The sequence below is a fragment of the Oreochromis niloticus genome, linkage group LG22, assembly GCF_001858045.2.
Source record: "Oreochromis niloticus isolate F11D_XX linkage group LG22, O_niloticus_UMD_NMBU, whole genome shotgun sequence".
Lineage (NCBI taxonomy): Eukaryota > Metazoa > Chordata > Actinopteri > Cichliformes > Cichlidae > Oreochromis > Oreochromis niloticus.
Genome location: NC_031985.2, coordinates 35,602,967 through 35,622,285, shown reverse-complemented (window position 1 = coordinate 35,622,285; position 19,319 = coordinate 35,602,967). Strand labels below are relative to the sequence as shown.

General features: G+C 41.4%; 1 protein-coding gene across 4 annotated transcripts; it reads left to right on the top strand.

Annotated features, from left to right (window-relative positions):
* Positions 1-2,193: 2,193 nt before the first annotated feature.
* On the top strand, positions 2,194-19,143 carry sema4ab (sema domain, immunoglobulin domain (Ig), transmembrane domain (TM) and short cytoplasmic domain, (semaphorin) 4Ab). 4 transcript variants are annotated; one of them, XM_005459736.4, is made up of 16 exons: positions 3,793-3,854; positions 4,080-4,269; positions 4,444-4,613; positions 5,648-5,808; positions 6,943-7,002; positions 7,283-7,381; positions 7,600-7,693; positions 9,713-9,835; positions 10,149-10,276; positions 10,899-11,080; positions 11,496-11,640; positions 13,906-14,095; positions 14,260-14,375; positions 15,027-15,190; positions 16,139-16,233; positions 16,543-19,143. In XM_005459736.4, exons 3-16 carry the CDS (start codon positions 4,517-4,519, stop codon positions 17,379-17,381), a joined length of 2,493 nt encoding a protein of 830 aa, XP_005459793.1. In that variant the 5' UTR covers positions 3,793-3,854; positions 4,080-4,269; positions 4,444-4,516; the 3' UTR covers positions 17,382-19,143. The 4 variants fall into 4 exon arrangements, with proteins under 4 accessions (XP_019206595.1, XP_005459795.1, XP_005459793.1 ...); XM_019351050.2 differs by lacking the exons at positions 3,793-3,854; positions 4,080-4,269 and adding an exon at positions 2,194-2,265; XM_005459738.4 differs by lacking the exon at positions 4,080-4,269 and having other exon boundaries at positions 3,709-3,854.
* Positions 19,144-19,319: the final 176 nt, after the last annotated feature.

The window sequence follows — 19,319 nt, the reverse complement described above, 5'->3', positions numbered from 1 at the left end:
CCAGATATCTTAGCAAAAGATGATGAAGGGAAGAAGAAAACTGAGCAGGTGGCTGACCGTCATCTTCCCTGAAATTATGTGCTCTCATTTGTGAAGAGAATGGGATGCCAGTGGCAGACCAGCCGGTTCCAGTATTCTTTTGGGAACGTCAGACGATTTGGGTGGTGCTGGAATGTGAGCACGTCCCGCTACTAAAGGACTGGCAGCGTTTGTTCTGTTCCTCATTGCACAAAGACAGCGGTCCTGAGGCACAGTGGTTGCCTTTCTACAGTCCTGTCCTGCTTCCCCTGGTATCTCTACCACAGTCTTTCACACCGAACGTCAGCTGCACCTAGACTGAAACATAACTCTGCCGTCTGCACACGTCCAGAGTTTGTGCAGCACCAGGGAAACGTTCAGTGTGACTCTTGGTTTAGTTGCCAGATGTTTTTCATTTTAATTCTGCTTGTTTTTTATAGCTCAATAAAAGCTATTTGAACACAGTTACTTGTTTTTCAAAACAAATTGTTGTAGTTTCTCTTTTGGTCTGTTTGTTAGCAGAATTAAATGTTCAGGCACAGGAAGTGAGTTATCATTGTAAAACAAAATCTCATCGTTGTGTTTTTTCTTTTTTTGTAGTTTTAAGTGAAAAATCACATATTGACATACAGCAGCAGCAGATTTTTGTTTCAAATGTTTTTAAGAACAAATATAGCAAAGTGAACAGTACTAATGTTTTTATGGCAGTATTATCAAATTATTACACGAAGTAAAGCCAGTGTTTTATTCAGCTCGGGTCTGTCAATATTCACATCCATCAGTGTGTAGTTGGTAAGAACTGTATTAACAGTATGCTGTAATTGATGGTATTAATTATGGAATAAAAGTACCAGATTTTTCACATAAAACAACTTTTTTTATTATCCCGTAAAAATATGGACATTTTCTTTATTGTAATTATGAAAAACTTGATGGTAAATTTCTCTTATTTTATGCATTTTTTCTGGCCCCCCCACTGCCAGAATGTTACCACCATGCTTGGCAGAGACAGAACCTGATGCTGTTTAAAGGTTAACATGGATTCTTTTGTAGAATATTAAATGTTTTACTCTTGTAATGACCTTTGGTGGTCGATCACTCCTATAAGAGTAACTGTTGCTCTTGACAATTTTGAACATGGACTTTGTATCCAGACTCTTCAGAGGTGGCTTTGTAACCTTTTCCAGTGTGCAAAGCAAAAAGAAATCTTTTCACTGAGTTCTTCAGAAATCTTCTTTTTGTGCCACATATCATTCATGGATTAGGTTCTCCTTCTGACTTATAAATTCGTTATTTTTGATGTTATTTTTCTGCAAAAATAAGGAAAATCTCAAAGGATTCACAAACTTTTGCTATACTTGTCTTAACACCTTCATGTTTGATACTGAGAGGCATTCAGTCTGTTACCACATGGCTGTTTCCAGGTCACTGATAATCCTCCCCAATCTTCTTTTCTCCTCATTAGCCATCTTACCCGCTGCTGCGCTCACAGTGAAGCCTGTGACTTATTCTGAAGAACACTAATTTCACATGCTGTGGCTTGGACCTTATGTTAGTGCTGGGAATAAATAGTAATATATGCTTCCACTGTATGTAATACTGGGACATGACAGCTAAATGGATATTTGGATCAGCAAAGAACTTCGAAATGAAGCTAATAAATGCATCGTCTCAAAGAGCAAACAACTGCATTTTGATGGTCACATCAGTATGGTTTGACTAATTCTGCAGCTACACCTGGTTTGTGTATAACGGAGTCTGCAGGTGAAATAACCCGAACGGAGATTTTTGAGCCGGACGTCAGATCAAGATTCCCCAGCAAAGTATCAAGATAGAAATCAAGAAAAACAGCAAGATTCCTAACAAAAGGTATGTCCACACATGACACATGTTGACCTCATGCCAGATATGTTTATAGTGTTTATAAAAACACTTTACATGTTGTGTCATATCTGTTCATATGAGCTAATGTAAAAAATTCATAACTAGAGACATGTTGTTCAGCTAACATACTGGAACACGTAACAAAAAAGGAACATCGGTTGGTTGAAGACTTAATCGAACTCACAATGAAGGCTTATTTTGTTGGATGTCATGTATATACTACTGACATGTACAAAGCAAGGGCAGGAATTGCTTTCTCTTCACAGGCAGAGCCTGAGATATCCTGCATGTGAACTTCACTCAGAGATGGAGAAAGATAAGAACAACAGACCAGGAGACGAAGAAGAGCAGTTATATTCAAAGGTAAGGATGCTCAGTGCTGTTTGATAAACTGGAAATTTAAAGTTTACATGTAAGTCCTCGTGTTTTTAAATCAGATACTGTATCTGTACATGTGACAGTATGTCTTTCATGCTGTGAAACATGCTGCAGAACAAAGGTAACTTTTTAAAAACAGTCATCAGGTTAGTGCAGGTTAACTATATTAGTTTACTGTACTGTGAAGTTAAAGTACAGAACAGTGTGTGACTGGTGCTCGTGCTCAGAGTTACATCTAGTGTTTAAAGTTAAGCTGATGATGCTTAGGTTCAGTCATTGAATTCCACCAACGTTCTACTGTAGAGCACAGAAATCAGCCAGGACAAATGGCTGATGAATGCAGTGGTATAAATCCACTCAGAGCAGCACACATCAGCTGATCACAGCCTGCACACTAAAAAAATCTCAATAGAAATTATTGTGAGTCCTGCTCATCTGACTCATTTTCCTGTTTAGAGACAAAGTCGCTCTCTACAACAGAATATAACCATTATTTATTTATTTTATTTTCCTTCTTTTTCTCTGCTCATATTCTACAAGCTAAGTCCATTTATTAGACTTATACAAAAATAATGTTGGTATTCCCCATGTACTGACATTATTATATTAATAGAATAATATTTTTGCCTTCTTACTTTGAGTACTTTTCAGAGCATGTACTTTTTCACTTTTAAAGGTGTAAAAAAAAGTTGAATCTGACCATCCTACAGCTGGACTAAACATCACACCTGTCCTACATACCAGTCTTCTGTCAGGATTTTGCTTTTTTGTTTGTTTTGTTTGTTTACTTATTTCTTTCTGGTAAGATAAAAAAAAAATATATATATCACTAATCTAAACGATATGAGATGGCAGAAAACAAACCAGTAACCTGTTGGTCATTAGTAGTCAAACCCACACCAAGTTGCCCACCTATTATTTCTAAAGGCCTTGTTAAATAGGAGGCCATACCAGGGGTCTTAAAGTCACTGTTATGAAGGCAACATGAGCAGAGACACAAACATGCTGAGGGACTGTCTGTGTTAGGTCACTGACAGACTCACAAACTAATGTGCACACTTATGTCTGCACTCTGATTTTGTTAAATACGAACACAATGACAGCAGCAGTGCTGCCACGTGTGCACAGACAGAGAGGACCAATCTGTTTATTTGGTAGTTCAATGAAAGGATTCAGTAAGTTAAGATGGAGGAAGGAGGTTTGTCTTGTTATACAATATTTGATATTTAAAAAACAAAACTACTACTACTACTTGAACACTAACGTGGTCCTCCAATGAGATGACAGCAGTGGCCCACAGCGCATTTAGTTTGAGACCCCTGGTACACACAGCTTGAACCTGAGGCCTGAGGAGGGCCTGTTGCTCGTACGGTTGTAATGTGTACGGCTGCCCTGCAGGTGGAGGCCGGGGCTTCCTAGATCTCCGAATGGGAGGAGGCTGTGGGGCTTTGTTGTTATAGTAAAGGCTCAACCACGGTCAGCGTTTTCTCCTCACGTTTTTCGTTTAGTGGTTACTGATCCGTGAGTGTTGGTGTTTTTGGAGCGATGTAAGGAAAACGGAGAGGAAAGGAAACGTAAGCTGACTTTTCTGTCTTTTGTGTTGTCGCTCTGTAAGTTTTTCTAAAATAGAGTTATTTAGCACACAAGAAACTATCGTCATTGCATCGTTACTCAACGTAAAACGCCCCAGCAGTAATCTGTGAAACTCTGCGGGCTGTGCTGGCGGAGCCGTGGAGTGTATGTGTCGTGTTACAGGGTTACTGTTGAGCTCATCTTCAGGTTCATGCTTTTTAAATCAGCGACATCTCCACACTGTGGATAAGTCGAGGCTCCTATTGAGGCTCAGTCAAGCCGCTGCCTGAGCTGTGACTCTTCATCACAGCAAGAAACAAAGACACAGCTGAACAAACAAAACACAGCGACGGACCCGCGTTCCTCCTCATGTTCCTCCTCATGTTCCTCCTCATGTTCCTCCTCATGTTCCTCCGTGTAGGTGATATCTCTGATTTCTCTGTTCCAGCTTCGAATGGAAAACTTAAACCTGTAGCTTTAATGCTTAGTCATATAAACATTAACGGAGTTACACAAACTCACCGTGGAAACAACACGAGTCACTGCATTTGATTAGAGGACTGTACGGTAACGTGTGTGCATGTTTCTCAGATGGAGTGATGGTAGACAGCAGAGTATGTGAACTTCAGTGTAAACGAGGCCAGACTCCATTATTCCTGCTGTGATGGAGAACCCCAACCTGCTGCCACTCGCCCTGGCCTTGCTGGGTTTTCTGTGCCCATGTGTGACAAGACTGACTCCCAGAGTCTCCTTCCCTATGGGTGAGTGAAGCCTTTGAAACATCACGTGCATTTTTACCCCCTTTATCATGTTGGTTCATTTAAATGTATTAGGGACAGAACAAAGCACAGCGATGTTTTTGTTCTCTCACGTCTTTCATATACGAAATTGATTCTTGTGTACAAATATTGTGCTGAAACCTCATGAATTAAAAAAAATGGGCAAAATCATGTTAGTCAAATTAACTGGGATTCCAAACACAAATGTAGTTGACAGTTATCATGTTAGATGGAGTACTGTGAAATTGTACACTTCAGTGTCTGATTGTAATGCATGTACGGTGCACGGGGAAAGTGTTCACAGCTCTTTGCTTGTTTCACATGTAAGTAAAAAAGAGGTTGAAATTCTGGAAGATGTATAAAAAAATAACAAAAATAGTATCAGTGCACAGCCACTTTCAGATCTCTTCAGAGATGTTCGTGGTGGGGATACCCACGAACGTCGACACAGTGTAGCCGCTCCTTTGTTATCTTGGCTGTGTGCTTAGGATCATTACCTCTGGAGCAGGTTATCATCAAGCATGATGCAGCCCCCATCGTGCTTCACTGTAGGGATCATAGTGGCCAGGTGCTAAGCAGTGCCTCCAGAGTGTCCTCCAGATATGATGCTTGGCGTTCAGGCCATAGAGTTAGATCTTGGTCTCATCAGATCAGAGAATTTTGTTTCTCATGGTCTGAAAGTCCTTCAGGTGACTTTTCCACCTGGCCGTACAGGCCTGATTGGTGGAGTGGTGCAGAGATGGTCATTCTCTTTTCTCCACAAACCAACAGTGGAGTTCTGTCGGAGTGACTTTGAGCTTCTTGATCATCTCCCTTACAGCGGCCACTGTGCTTATTGGGACCTTCAGTGCTGCAGAAATGTTTCCTCCCCCCAGATCTGTGCCTTGGTATAATCCTGTCTCAGAGGTCGGCACACAGTGCGTTGGACTTCATGGCTTGGTTTGTGCTGTTTAGTTATCTGTGGATATTTAATCCTAAAATGCTTTATCCTGATACAAACTGCTGTTTGATAACAGATAGTCCTGGGAGACGTCTCATCCGCTTCAACAGCCACGATGTCAGCAATACCACCACGCTGCTGCTCAGTGAAGATGGGGACATATTATATGTTGGAGCTCGGGACTCTGTGTTAGCACTGAATGTTAGCCGCAAGGCCAGCATCATACTGAGGAACAAGGTAGGGGCTGACTGTTGACAGATGCACACTTATGCATGTTGTAATAAAGTCACTTGAGATTATGCAAATGCAGATCAGATAGTCTCTGTTAGGAATTAGACTGTGAGGCTCTAAACAGATGTCCATGTGACTACCAATTTTTTATGACGGCCCGACTGCAGAGACAGTGAAACAACCATGTATGTGCCCTGCTGGACTTCAAAGAAGCTTAATAGGAAGGACTACTTGGCTGTCAAGTCTTCAGCTTTGTGTCTGCGACACAGTACAATCACTGCTTCACCATCACCTGTACTTTTTTAAACTTAAATTTAAAGAACTCAAAAGAAAAAAACAGTAATTTTTTTATTAAACTATTCTAAAGTATTTTTGCAAAACATTGCAGGCAGAATCTCTGTTGCCAAGTTAAAATATATTGAAATATTTATTGTGTTTAAAACGTGAAATACTGGCTGAAGAGCAAAAAAAGCTCAAAGATAGCCGAGTAATCTGGCCCTGCATCCTTGTAGCCTGCACACCACAGACTGCTTCTATTTCCATTCATTTTTTTCACACTTGACGTTCAGACAGTTGTTTGAGAATTAGATCAGGACTTTTTCCACGTCTCCTTTCTCATGTACTTCTATGTTAGCTATGCTTGCCTCATCTTGGCACAATCCGATAATCCAGTCTCTGGACTAGGAAGTATGTCCAGTATGACTAGTTTGACTCGTATGTACCTCACACATTCAGTTTATTGCAAATTGTCACAGTTTGCAATAATCACACAGTAAAAAAGTGCAAGCATTTTTAACAGTTCCTGTTTGATGTGCTGTTTAAGTCAGCAGACCATGATGCAGAAAACAGTATCTTATGTAGGAGCAGGTAGCTTTTTAAAATTGCTAAATGAATTTCTAAAGGTCCTTCTGATCATTCAGACAAAGACAAAGTGGGTTAAATACTATGTGACTGTAAAAACTGTAGTAGTAGTGCCTGCTTTTGGTGTATTTAAAAAAAAAAAATGCAGTCTTGAAAAGAACTGTGTTCTGGCCTTTGCTGTGCTCTTTTACATCACGGCCTCCCTGTTCACAAATCTGCTGCTGTGGTTAAAAACAATGTGAAGAACTTGATGAACTTGACCCTCTCCTCTTCTCTCAGCTGGACTGGAGTCCTTCACATGAAGACCTTGAACAGTGCTCCATGAAGGGAAAGAAAATGGTAAGTGTTCTGTTTGAATGCATGAACAAATACTTTGTACTTATTAAATTACAAATATACAAACCAACTGAGACAAAGGTGCCAATAATTTACCAGCTAGCAGTTACAGTCCTGTATATGAGCATAAAAACATTGGAATATTTCAGTTAGGTTGTCTTTTGATTTATTTGTTGGGGAACCAACAGGTCCTAATTTAGACAAACAGTTAACAGTTTTACATGAGCTGGTTCTGTTGAAATGTTAAACTTTGCCCTTTTTTCTTTCTTCTTTGTGTTTCCAGGCTGACTGTCCCAATTTCATACGTGTACTGCAGTTCCTGAACACCACCCACATCTATGCCTGTGGAACATTCGCCTTCAGTCCACGCTGCACCTACATCGTAAGGCATTTAAGTTGTTAGTTTGTTTAACACTGTGACAGTGTTACAGTATTACTCACTGTTTAGTGATTGTAGCATAAAGTTGATGCAAAAAAGCCTGAATTTCCCTTTTTGTATGTTTGTTTTTTGAAAAGTGTAGGTTGGAGTAGAAATGGTTGGGTCCTTCCATTTAGCATTCACTTCAGTAGCAGCTTGACTTTTTCTCCTTGTCTTCCCAGAACACTGACACATTAACAATGAGCCTCAAGCCTGATGAAGGGAGAGGTCGATGCCCCTATGACCCTTATCAACGCAATACGGCTATCGTTGTAGGTGAGGAAATGATGCCACAGCATGACTGGATTATTACAACTCTCTATTTTGGTGTCTCCCAGTGATCCCTGTCCTGTCCCTGTCCCAGTTATCCCTGTCCTGTCCCTGTCCCAGTTATTCCTGTCCCAGTCATCCCTGTCCTGTCCCTGTCCCAGTTATCCCTATCCCAGTCATCCCTGTCCTGTCCCTGTCCCTGTCCCAGTTGTCCCTGTCGTCCCTGTCCCAGTCGTCCCTGTCCTGTCCCTGTCCCAGTTGTCCTAGTCATCCCTGTCCTGTCCCTGTCCCAGTTGTCCCTGTCGTCCCTGTCCCAGTCATCCCTGTCCTGTCCCTGTCCCAGTTGTCCCAGTCATCCCTGTCCTGTCCCTGTCCCTGTCCCAGTTGTCCCTGTCGTCCCTGTCCCAGTTATCCCTGTCCCAGTCATCCCTGTCCTGTCCCTGTCCCAGTTGTCCCAGTCATCCCTGTCCTGTCCCTGTCCAGTTGTCCTGTCGTCCTGTCCCAGTCATCCCTGTCCTGTCCCTGTCCCAGTTGTCCCAGTCATCCCTGTCCTGTCCTGTCCCTGTCCCAGTTGTCCTGTCGTCCCTGTCCCAGTTATCCCTGTCCCAGTCATCCCTGTCCTGTCCCAGTTATCCCTGTCCCAGTCATCCCTGTCCTGTCCCTGTCCCAGTTATCCCTGTCCCAGTCATCCCTGTCCCAGTTGTCCCAGTCATCCCTGTCCTGTCCTGTCCCTGTCCCAGTTGTCCCTGTCATCCCTGTCCTGTCCCAGTTGTCCCTGTCGTCCCTGTCCTGTCCCAGTCATCCCTGTCCTGTCCCTGTCCCAGTTATACCTGTCCCAGTGATCCCTGTCATCCCTGTCCTGTCCCAGTTGTCCCTGTCATCCCTGTCCTGTCCCAGTCATCCCTGTCCTGTCCCTGTCCCAGTTATACCTGTCCCAGTGATCCCTGTCCTGTCCCTGTCCCAGTTATCCCTGTCCCAGTGATCCCTGTCCTGTCCCTGTCCCAGTTATACCTGTCCCAGTCATACCTGTCCCAGTCATCTCTGTCCTGTCTCTGGCTGGTGCGAAATGCAGGATTGCACAGCTGCAGGATTTATTGGGGAATTCACAGCATGAAGCACTTGTGATGAATTCAAACATGAGCTGTTTTGAAGTTAACCTGGGTAGTAATGGTTCTTGCAGAGCTTATTACCTTCAGGCTACAGCTGTGCAGTGTTTGCTGTGACCACCTTTATCCTTCATCAGAGCCTGAACTCGGTTGAACACAGTATGAACTTTGTTACAACCTTTCTTGTTATTTCTTTAATCGCTCTCAGGAATAGTTGTTCATGTTCTTGAAGGACATTTCAAGGCTCTTATTTGAATGTTACCACAACCTTTGAATGCCTTTTTTTTCGATTAGCGAAGGCTAATCCATGATGATGGATGTGCTTTTACTGCATTATCAGCCGGTTTGGGATCTTTGTGTTGCTGAACATGAAACGATTGCCAATAAGAATCTTTCCATTAGGAGATTTTTGATCAGTGTTTTAAAGATAAAAGGCCTTATTTTATGTTTTACCTCGAAGAAGGTCGGAGGTCCAAAGTAAGGTGATATTTAGAATCTGCATACCTCTGTGTTGTCAATACAAACAATGGCAGTAAGAAACATGACTTTAAATAGCGTCATATATCATCATTATCACTTTGACCTGCAGATCAGTCTGTTGACCTTGAAGAGGTCAGAGGTCAGATGTGACATGACATTTTAAATCTTTATCAAACACTGTCTGCACGTTGATCGCACACACCACACATGTAAGTTATAGCGCGACCAATAAATCAGCTTGGTGAACGTAAGCCGATGGATTATTGACATGATTCTGCTGTGTAAAGTGGAATCATGTTGAGTCCATTGAGAACTTTCATCATGTTTACAGACAGTGTGTCTGCACACAAACCTGCTGCCAATAGCCACAAAAATGGTTGATTTTCGTTGTGTCGGTGTTGCCCGTCAGTATGATGTCAAATGTTGTCATGTGTCTCAGATGGAGAGCTTTATACTGGCACTGTGGCAGACTACAGGGGAAACCGGCCAGTCATCTCAAGGCATCTCAGCGAGGGCAAGCGTGTCGACCTGAAGTTGGATGACACATTAGGATGGTTGGAGGGTGAGTGCAGTGAGTTCTTCCCCAACCTCAGATATTTGAAGTAGCTGAAAATAGAATTTCTTTAATCTTAGATAAACTTTGCTACATGGCGTCTTAGATCAGCATCAATCCATTTGTTTGCTGGCACATCTAATGAAAACGAGTGCCTTGTCTGTTACCTGTTATGTGGTGGGAATCACAAACATTGTAATAAGTGTTTCTTATTTCTGTTTTATTCTTAAAAATGTACTTGGATTTCCAGCTTTACCATGTCTTTCACACATTGTTTCCAGTAACTTACATTTCTGCTTATGTTGCCTTCTGTTTGCCATAGATCCAACTTTCATCAGTTCCACATTTATTCCAGATGAAGAGAAAATTTATTTCTTCTTCACTGAAGTGGGCAGAGAGTATGACTTCATCGACAAGTTTATCGTCTCCCGCGTCTCTCAGATCTGCATGGTAAGTGGGAACAACAGTGCTCGTCTACGAACCGTCCAGAAAGATTCTGCAAAGATTCAGCAGTGCTCTGATATTTGGAATTTTCTCCCAGGAAAAAACAAACTTCACCAGCGGACCAAACCCGTCACACAAACACTAATAGTCCTCATTTAGACACAGGAAACAGACAGCCAGTCATATGTGTCTCCAAGGCTACAGATGCAGTTATAGCATAACAAACCTTAAAATGGACTGAATGTTATGTGTTTATGAAATACAATGGGTGAATGTGCCCTGCAGAGCCCTTTTAGTGGTCAGTAAGGCTAAATGTAACCAGTACAGGCTGTAATAACAACTTTGTCTCTTTTGATCTTCTCAACATGAACTGGAGTGATGTCACTATTTAAGAAATCCTCCTGTAAGGTAACTTCTTAGTGCGTCTGACAGTACAGGGGAACTTAGTCAGCAAGGTGAAGCTGAATTTGTGACTTTACCCACATGACTGGATGACATCTCCAAGATTTCTGCCCGTCAGGATTGTTTTTCCTATCATGTCAGAATTCTGTCAAAGGGTTGTAACACTGACCTTTCTGTAATATTATATACATGATAACATACTTCACTGTGTTCTCCCATTTGTCAGAGTGATGTGGGAGGTCAGCGGACCCTGCAGCGACGCTGGACCACGTTCGCAAAAGCTCAGCTGCTTTGCCAAGCTGACCATGAGCTGCCCTATAATGTGCTCCAGGACATAGACACCCTCCTGCCTGCAGAGGGCGCTCCTGTGGATGACATACTCTTTTATGGCATATTCACCTCTCAGTGGTTAGTGATGATGTCTCCTGAAAAAATCACGATGTTTCCATTAATACAAACTTGCTGTAGAGATTGAGAAGCACAGTTTTCAGATCTTTGACCTACTGTATAGGTGAAGCATGTGTAGATTTGACCTTTAGGTCATTTAGAAAACTGCAGTGATGTATCCGTGCCATCTGACCAGGGGAAGCATTCAAATCTGAGGGATGTGCTCTTCTGTACCAGTCAAGGAAGGCTCTCGTGATGCTCACGAATCCTCCAAGCAGTCTTTCTGTGGCCTTCATTGAGGATTGATATAGAATACAACAGAGAAGAAATACTATTTAAAGGATGCACATTTAAGAATGAAACAAGTTGCTTGCCGTAGTTTCATGTTTCGAATTCTTCGTGACTGTATTCTTAATGTTTGTTGTTGATTAACCAGGTCTGTCAACTCTGGGCGATCAGCAGTCTGTTCCTTCCGCCTCACTGACATCAAATCGGTCTTTTCTGGCAACTACAAAGTCCTGAACCGGGACACATTACAGTGGAGTGCACGGGTTCAAGAGAAGGTCGCAAATCCAGGCGAGGTAAATGGTTACTTATGAAAACTTATTTAAAGTCTCCATGAATCAGCGGGGTGTACATGCAAACACGCTGCCTTCATGTGTAAAAACTAAATCCATATTCACAGAGACAGTTTAATTCTCAGATGTAAAAGTTTCAGGATTATTAGTCGTCGTCTTCTTCCACGTCATTACTACGGTCTGGTCCTTCCTGCTTTCTCACTACTTTACTTACTACTTCTGCTCTTGGTACCAAGTTCACACTTTTACAGTTAGCTTAGCATTCTTAATACAGATGTGGATAAAATTATTAGCGTTATGAAATTTCAGGTTTTTGGCAAAATTTTGACAAAACAGAACAAAGGATTTCCAACATAGCATTTCTAAGCATGCTAGTTTTCTTTAGAAAGCATAAATTATATTTACTCACAATAATAGAATTATCTGAGAAAGTGTTTTTTCCAGGGTCAGTATAAATTATCCCCTGAATAACAAACCAGGTTGTGCAATGATGTGCTTTAACTTTTTAAAGCTGAAAGCTTATAAAATTAAGTTAAAACTGAGGTTTATCTTCCAGTGTACACGTGTGCCACAGAGAAAGCACCATGCCAAAAACCAAATCAAATCTTTTTACATGAGAAAAATAATTTTTGATGATCATAAAGCAGGAGATGGATACACAAAGTTATCGCAGCGTTTCCGAGTTGTTCTACTGAGATGTATCATCGAGAAATGTAATGAGAGCCAAACAGGACAGAACAACTGTAGCAGAGGTGGGAAGTGAAAGATTTTAAGAAAATGCTAAACTGCCACAACATGAGTGAATGACTTGGCCAAGTTGGGAATTGGAGTCTCAAAGAAGACGATCACTCGACTTCTGCACAGGAACTCCACTTACGACCTCAAACCAGACTCAACCTGGAGAAGGATTAGTGGAAGTGCATCCTTTGGTCAGATGACATTAAACTAGAGCGCTTTGAGATAGAGATGCTTCTTATTTTTGGAGAAAGAAAAACGATTCAAGATCTCCGCAGTGAAATGTGGTTCAGAATCTCACAAGGTGGAAGGTATCATGAAAAAGGAGGATATGTGACAATTTTAAACCTCAAGCACTCAGCAGCAGAAACTGGGCCATCGTTTGTCTTCCAACATGACAACAGCCCAAAACATACGTCTCTCCTGGTGAACGTTATCGACTGACCTGCACAAAGCTCCGACTTGGATCCCACTGAAAATGTGTGGGTGAACTGAAAGAAGAGTCCATGCCATCAAACCTGTAGGAGCTAAAACAAACGACTGCAGCCTGTTATACAGCAAAAAGTGAATAACAGCATCGGGCAGCTAATAATGTTAACCTCAGTATTTATGTGCAATATCACTGATCACACTGCACCTCTCAATGCACCTGCTAGTTAGATGGCATGTATGTGTAAGTATAGATGTAAGCGTGTATGTGGAAATATGTGTGTGTGTATGCATGTATGGATGCAAATATGTATATATACATATATGTATGTATGTGCGTGTATGTTTGCAGGTGTATGTGTAACTCGTACATATCTTTCTTGTGTAAATGTAAATTTGTCTGTTATTGTGTAAATACTTACGCTATTGTGTACTCCACACACATGGGGAGATGCCAAACTGCCTTTCACTGTTCTTGTAACAGTGACAATAAAAAGCTATTCTATTCTATCCTATTGGGTTTTTTGAAAAAAAAAGTTTGGATGAGGTTATTTGGAAAGCTGTGTCAAAAATTCCTTTCTCTGTTTAGTAACACCTGGGAAATTGTTTACCAAAGTAAATGATATTTTCTAAATGCAAAGATATCAAGACCCAGATTTTAACACATTTCCTTTTCCAGACTTTCATACTTCAACACACCCACTGATGTGTTCAAAATATTGTAAACCTATTAACATCAACATTGTAGTCTTTATTATAAATGTATTCTTAAAAATTCTTTAAATGCAATATTTCACATTTCAAAATGCTGTTCAGATTTGAAACATGTAACTACAGGCAACATAACAGTCAGCAGGGCGGAGACCCACAATACACTTTGCAACTACTAATGAAGACTAGTACAGCTGACGTATAACTTGATAGTAAATATGTTGGAGCGTTAAGTGAGTTTTTGATTTTGAACATAATTGTAAGCCTTTTGTTAGACAGCAGTTTTGTATTGGTGATGGCACGCTCTCTGCTATTGATAATGTGCAAGAAAAAAGTGCTGCACAAATGGAAATGAATACAAAAATAATTAGTTTGTGTCAACTTTTGTGTTAGTGTGGCCTGCACAACGCCTCAGACAATGCCCTGCGCTTTGTCAAAGAGAACTTCCTGACAGATGACAGTGTGCGACCAGTTGGAAGAAATCTCACCATGGTGTCTGCTGAGCACCACTACAGCCACCTGACTGTCCAGAGGGTCCAGGCAGCCAACGGCAAACACTACACTGTCCTGTTTCTCCTTACAGGTAGGACTGGAGGCAGAGCAGTAAAATACATTTTCAGAACTAACAAACTTCCGAACTCTTCCACGACTACCAGGCTGACACCTCACAGTAACAGGTTTATATCCTCTCAGCACTTCTTCTTGAATAGTTTTATGTTATTAATGATTTCTTTTCTGATGTTTCAGAGTCTGGTTACTTGCATAAAGCAGTGCTGCTACACAGAGGGGCCCATATCATTGAGGAGATTCAGGTCTTTGAGCAGCCTCAGCCTGTCAAGAGCCTGAAGCTCTCCATACCCAAGGTGCACACTGCCGCTGACCTTTAATTGGTGATTCAGTTCCATTTAGGTTTTTAGACTAGAGTCCAGATTTACTGTTGGAGGCAATGGAGACAAAGAAGTGGCAATAACCATAGAGCGTTCCTGTGTGCTGCTTTGAGTGTTAATTATTTATGTATTATTATTTAGCTCCAAGCTACACTGCTAACTCAAAGTCACGCTGGATATTCATATTGATATGGACCGAACGACACGTCAGGAACAAAAGGCCATATTGTTGGATGCAAATGAATTCAAAGACACACTGAAAATCAAAATGAAACTAATGATATGGCAGACTAGTCCATTTTGCCCAGATCAATCACCAGATTGAGCTCAGGGACAGTCTGAGGTGCAAACTGGCAGCATTGAATGGGACGTGTTATAACCTTGCACTCGGTTAGGTTCAATAATCTATTATTTTTTATGAACAGGCTGAAGTCCTTAACTGATAAATTTGTAAGTCTGGGTAAAAAGTAGAATTGATCTCTATCTGTGTTGTTCCAGATGTTCTGCAGGTAAACAGTTTGAACTCAGTTTTGCTAACTACATGATTATCCACAGTGAAGCAGAATAATGTCATTACGACAGAGTACTATCCAGAAATGTTTGAACACTTTTTGTGTCCCACTACAGGGAATGATTTATATCGGCACATCGGAGAGCGTCGTGAAGGTCCCGACAGCTAACTGTTCTTTTTACTGGACCTGTGCTCAGTGTGTTCTGGCTCGAGATCCCTTCTGTGGTTGGGATACTGCCAGTAGGGTCTGTGTGATGGTCTCTACAACAAACACTAACCTGTGAGTAACACAAGATTTTTATTATGATTAATACGTTCAGCACAAACGATTTACCAGTCTGCTCACGTTTTTATTATGAAACACAAGGTTGCACAATGAAACTAAATTTCGTCTGAAACCGCTCCGCGTCCACACTATCGTTTTCAGTCGTCTTCACAGAGTTGTGCGTCCACATTGAAACGGATGAAAACGCTTGCGTTCCAGTCCTGCGCATGCGCAAAAGCGAGTGAGAATTAAAGAATATGAAGAAAAGCTATCTGGAGCATGTACAAACTGATATTAATCTTTAATAGGGCTGTCAGACAAAACAACTGCTGTATAATGCCCTCCGCTATCTTTGTTTGATTAGTCACATGACTGCATCACATGACTAAAATGCGTCATGGTTTTAGAAAGTCTGCGTTTTTGAGTGTCCACACTGTGACGGGACAGCTGCGTTTTGAAATGTATGCGTTTTTGAGAGCGTTTTCAAAACGCTGCGTTTTTCCTTGAGGAAAGTGCCGTCTCAGTGTGGACGGGAGGCTAAAACGGAGAGAAAACGATGCGTTTTCAAACGAAAACGCATTAGTGTGGACGTAGCCTTAGTGGGATTATAGAACATCCATTTACCAATTTCCTCCCTCTCGGTCAGTGGTAAATGGACTTGTTCTTATCTACTTAGCACCTTTCTATTCTACCTGAGTACTCAAAGCGCTCCATACAACTTGCCTCACTTTTTTCCTCTGTGAAAGTGCGTTGTAACGTTCACACACATTATACTTGGGTTTGTACCTTGCCCAAGGATATTTGGCAGATTGAAGGAGCCAGGGATCAAACCACCAACCTTCCAAGTAATAGATGACTGCTTTGTGAATTTCATGTTTTTACTTCTGGTTTGAGGATTGGTCATCAGTGGTGAATCTGTGAAACTTGGTACCCACCTTCTCTGTTAATGGTTTCCCTCCTCAGAGGCCAGGACATAGAAAGGGGAAATGCTGAAGAGGCATGCAGCAGTGTTTCACTAAATCATAAGAGCAGATTTGGTCCAAACAAACTGCCTGCGGGTGAGTATAATATCTTTTTAATATCTATTTTAGTCTGAAGATTAAATGGAGGAGAAAAGTCTAAAAGGAATGAAATAAATCATGAAAAGTCCGATGTCTGAGGTTTTGTGTGGGCTGTGAGCCAAGCATATAAAACATGAATTTGCTTTATTTAACTTTTACTTTTCTAATTTAGACATGATTGTGTGAAATTCAGATTTTTGCATTTTTCCAATAGATTCTTGTTTAGAAGCATGGTCAGAGTATTGTTCTTAGTTTCTGTGATATCCAAACACCTGTTTATGATGCAAACTATAATCTGTATGTCAGCCTCATGTCCTCCAGGCGAGCTGGTGTCTGTGTCTCTGAACGAAGTAGTGCGGCTGCAGTGTCCTGCAGCATCAAGACTGTCTCAGCAGCTCTGGGAGCGTCCCAACAGTCGGCTGTCCTCAGACTTGTATCTGAACTTGGAGGATGGGAGTCTGAGCTTTGTGGCCACCCCTGCCACACTGGGCCACTATCTCTGCCTGTCCATTGAAAATGGCTACCAACAGACTATGGCCATCTATCATGTCAAGCAGAAGACCAGCCCTCTGTCTCAAACTCCAACCACCTACACCCAGCCTCGGACAAATGCGATACCCACAACACAATCTATGGTCAAGCCGGGATCTGGACTCCACATATCTGTAGGAACTTGGCCTGAAAGAACAGAAACACACCAAGGAGAGTCTAAGACAACGCCATCCAACAGGAACACTCAAGTCACCACCAGACAGCTGGGCAAAAACCTGACCTTATGGACAAAGGAGCCTCGACAAAGAGAATTAGAGCTCCGGGATGGGGAAGCACTGCTGGCCGCCCAAGCCCCATGCTATTTAAAGGAGCTGGTAATTGTGTCACTTTTGCTAGTGCTGTCCCTCAGTTTGTTAATCGCCATATTTCTGTTTGTCATCACACAGCGCTGCAACAACAGAACAGCCCCACAAGCAGCAACCGTAACCATAGACTCTGACAGAAGGACCCCTGTAGAGCAGGAGGCCCGAAGGGCAAATGTGTTTCTGAGCAAAAGGAATGAACAAGGACTGCAAAGTGGACATGGCAGCGAGTTAGTTTGTAACGCTGCGGTTTCAGGTTCTAATGGACATTTGCCTAACACCCCCATCTAAACAGAGTTACAGTGTTACAGATGAAAAAAGACACATGGCACTCGAAGAATCCTGATCTATGGGAAGTCTTTGGCAACAGGAGGAAAAAGTTTTTTAAAACTTTATTTGAAGGGTGAGGAAGTTACCCAAACCATTTTAAAGTGGTTTTCATGGGATTTGACTTATTATTCTATACATGCAGTTTTAATGTCCTGGTGTACTTTGAAATTACAGCTCAGTTTAGGTCACAAATAAGTTCCCATGTGCAACTGAAAGTGGCTGCTGAGTTCTTCTTGAAGGGCTGTTGAGATCTACGATATTACCGTGGTAACAGTTAATGACGAGGTTTAAATACTGAGGATGGCCATCCTAATTGGTAAGATCTGGATGTGATCTTACTAATAAATCAAAGAACTGTGTGCGTGGGATCACTTTTCTCAACAGCCATTTACTGGCATCATTTATGAGTATTGTTGTGGTGGAAGAAGAGGCGTGGGAAAATGAATGTCTCACAAATATAAAGCTTCGACCGTTACACCTAAGTGCCAGACCCTTACTCGAACCCTCAAACAGGCCTTTGAAGGGTTGTGAAAAATGTCTTTCACAGTTTCATTGCTGTGATCTCAAATAGCTGGACAACAACACGCAGCAAGACTGAACAAGAAACAGCATGATTGTAAAAGCATTACACAAATGTGCCTGTTCTGCATAGCTACATTTTGAACAGGCACAATTGCTGTATAACCGTGTGTGTTGTAACTACCCAGTCTTTTTCACAGCTTGAACTGGTGTATTGATGGAGATCAAACATTTGTCACACTTGGTACTGGACCCGCTGAGGTCCCAGTTCTGATAACTGACTTGTCTGTAACACTTTCACTACTGATTGCCTGCGTGTCAGCTTTTGCCACAAGTTCTGAATGGGTGGAAATAACTGGAATAAAGTTTGCACACGATTCTAAAAAGGCTGATTTAGCAACTGTTTCTGGTAGCCTTAGTTTTAGTGGTCAGTAATTGTATTCTCCTAAATGTCTTCATTTCCAAACTGTAACATTTGTAAATAGTGGTGACAAAAACCTGAGTTAAAATCTCTCTGAACAGGAACACTGATCCAATGAAAAACATAACTGTTGATTAGCTTTAACGTATTGGTTCTGAATATTCTGGGTTTTTTATGTTCCGGTTGGTCATCATATTATAGCTGGTTATGTTCTGACTATTCTGTGTGATAGCTTCATTTGGTAAAAGGTACAGTTCTGTCCAATGCAGCTGCTTCTTTAAATATTTTTATAGATTAGTCCAGTGCAACTGGTGTTGCATGCACCAGGATGTATGCACCTTTTTGAAACATTCATTTCCATATATTACGTTTTCATCACAATGTGTAAGGATCAGTTTTGTCACAAAAAAAGAACTTTTTTTGTGACAAAACAAACGTGAATGTGCCTCTGCTACCTGTTATGTGACAATCCTGTGGAGCTGTTTGTACTTCTCACCATTTGGACACATCAATAAAAATTCATCCACAGCTGTAATAAAGACTCAACATATTTACATTCACTTCAATAAACAGGTCTCTGAAATGTTACAAAATATATAAAAAACCATCACATTTGTTTTTATGTCTTCTCAATTTCTTAATGACTTGGAAATCTATCTGCTCTGCCATCATTCAAGTCATCTCAGTCATCCTAGGACGCTTTTTTACAGCACTCAATGAACTTCTGTGAAAACCTTAGTAAACTACACAATTCACTAATAAAACCACCTTTCGCAACATTAACTTGAAGAAACTGTTTTCTGTATGACTTTATCAGTCTTTCATGTTGTGGAGGAATTTTGTCCCACTGCTTTACAGCGTTGCTTCGGTTCATTGATCCATAGTGTCTTTAAGGTCCTGCCACAGCATGTCATTCAGATTGGTTTGCTTGTATATTTACTGTTGTGCTTGGGATCATT

Excerpts from the sequence above, each read along its gene's own strand:
- sema4ab (XM_019351050.2), top strand. The coding sequence starts at position 4,517 with ATGGAGAACCCCAACCTGCTGCCACTCGCCCTGGCCTTGCTGGGTTTT. Across the intron at positions 7,382-7,599 it reads GTCCACGCTGCACCTACATC|AACACTGACACATTAACAAT; the intron begins GTAAGGCATTTA and ends TTGTCTTCCCAG. Across the intron at positions 11,081-11,495 it reads GGCATATTCACCTCTCAGTG|GTCTGTCAACTCTGGGCGAT; the intron begins GTTAGTGATGAT and ends TTGATTAACCAG.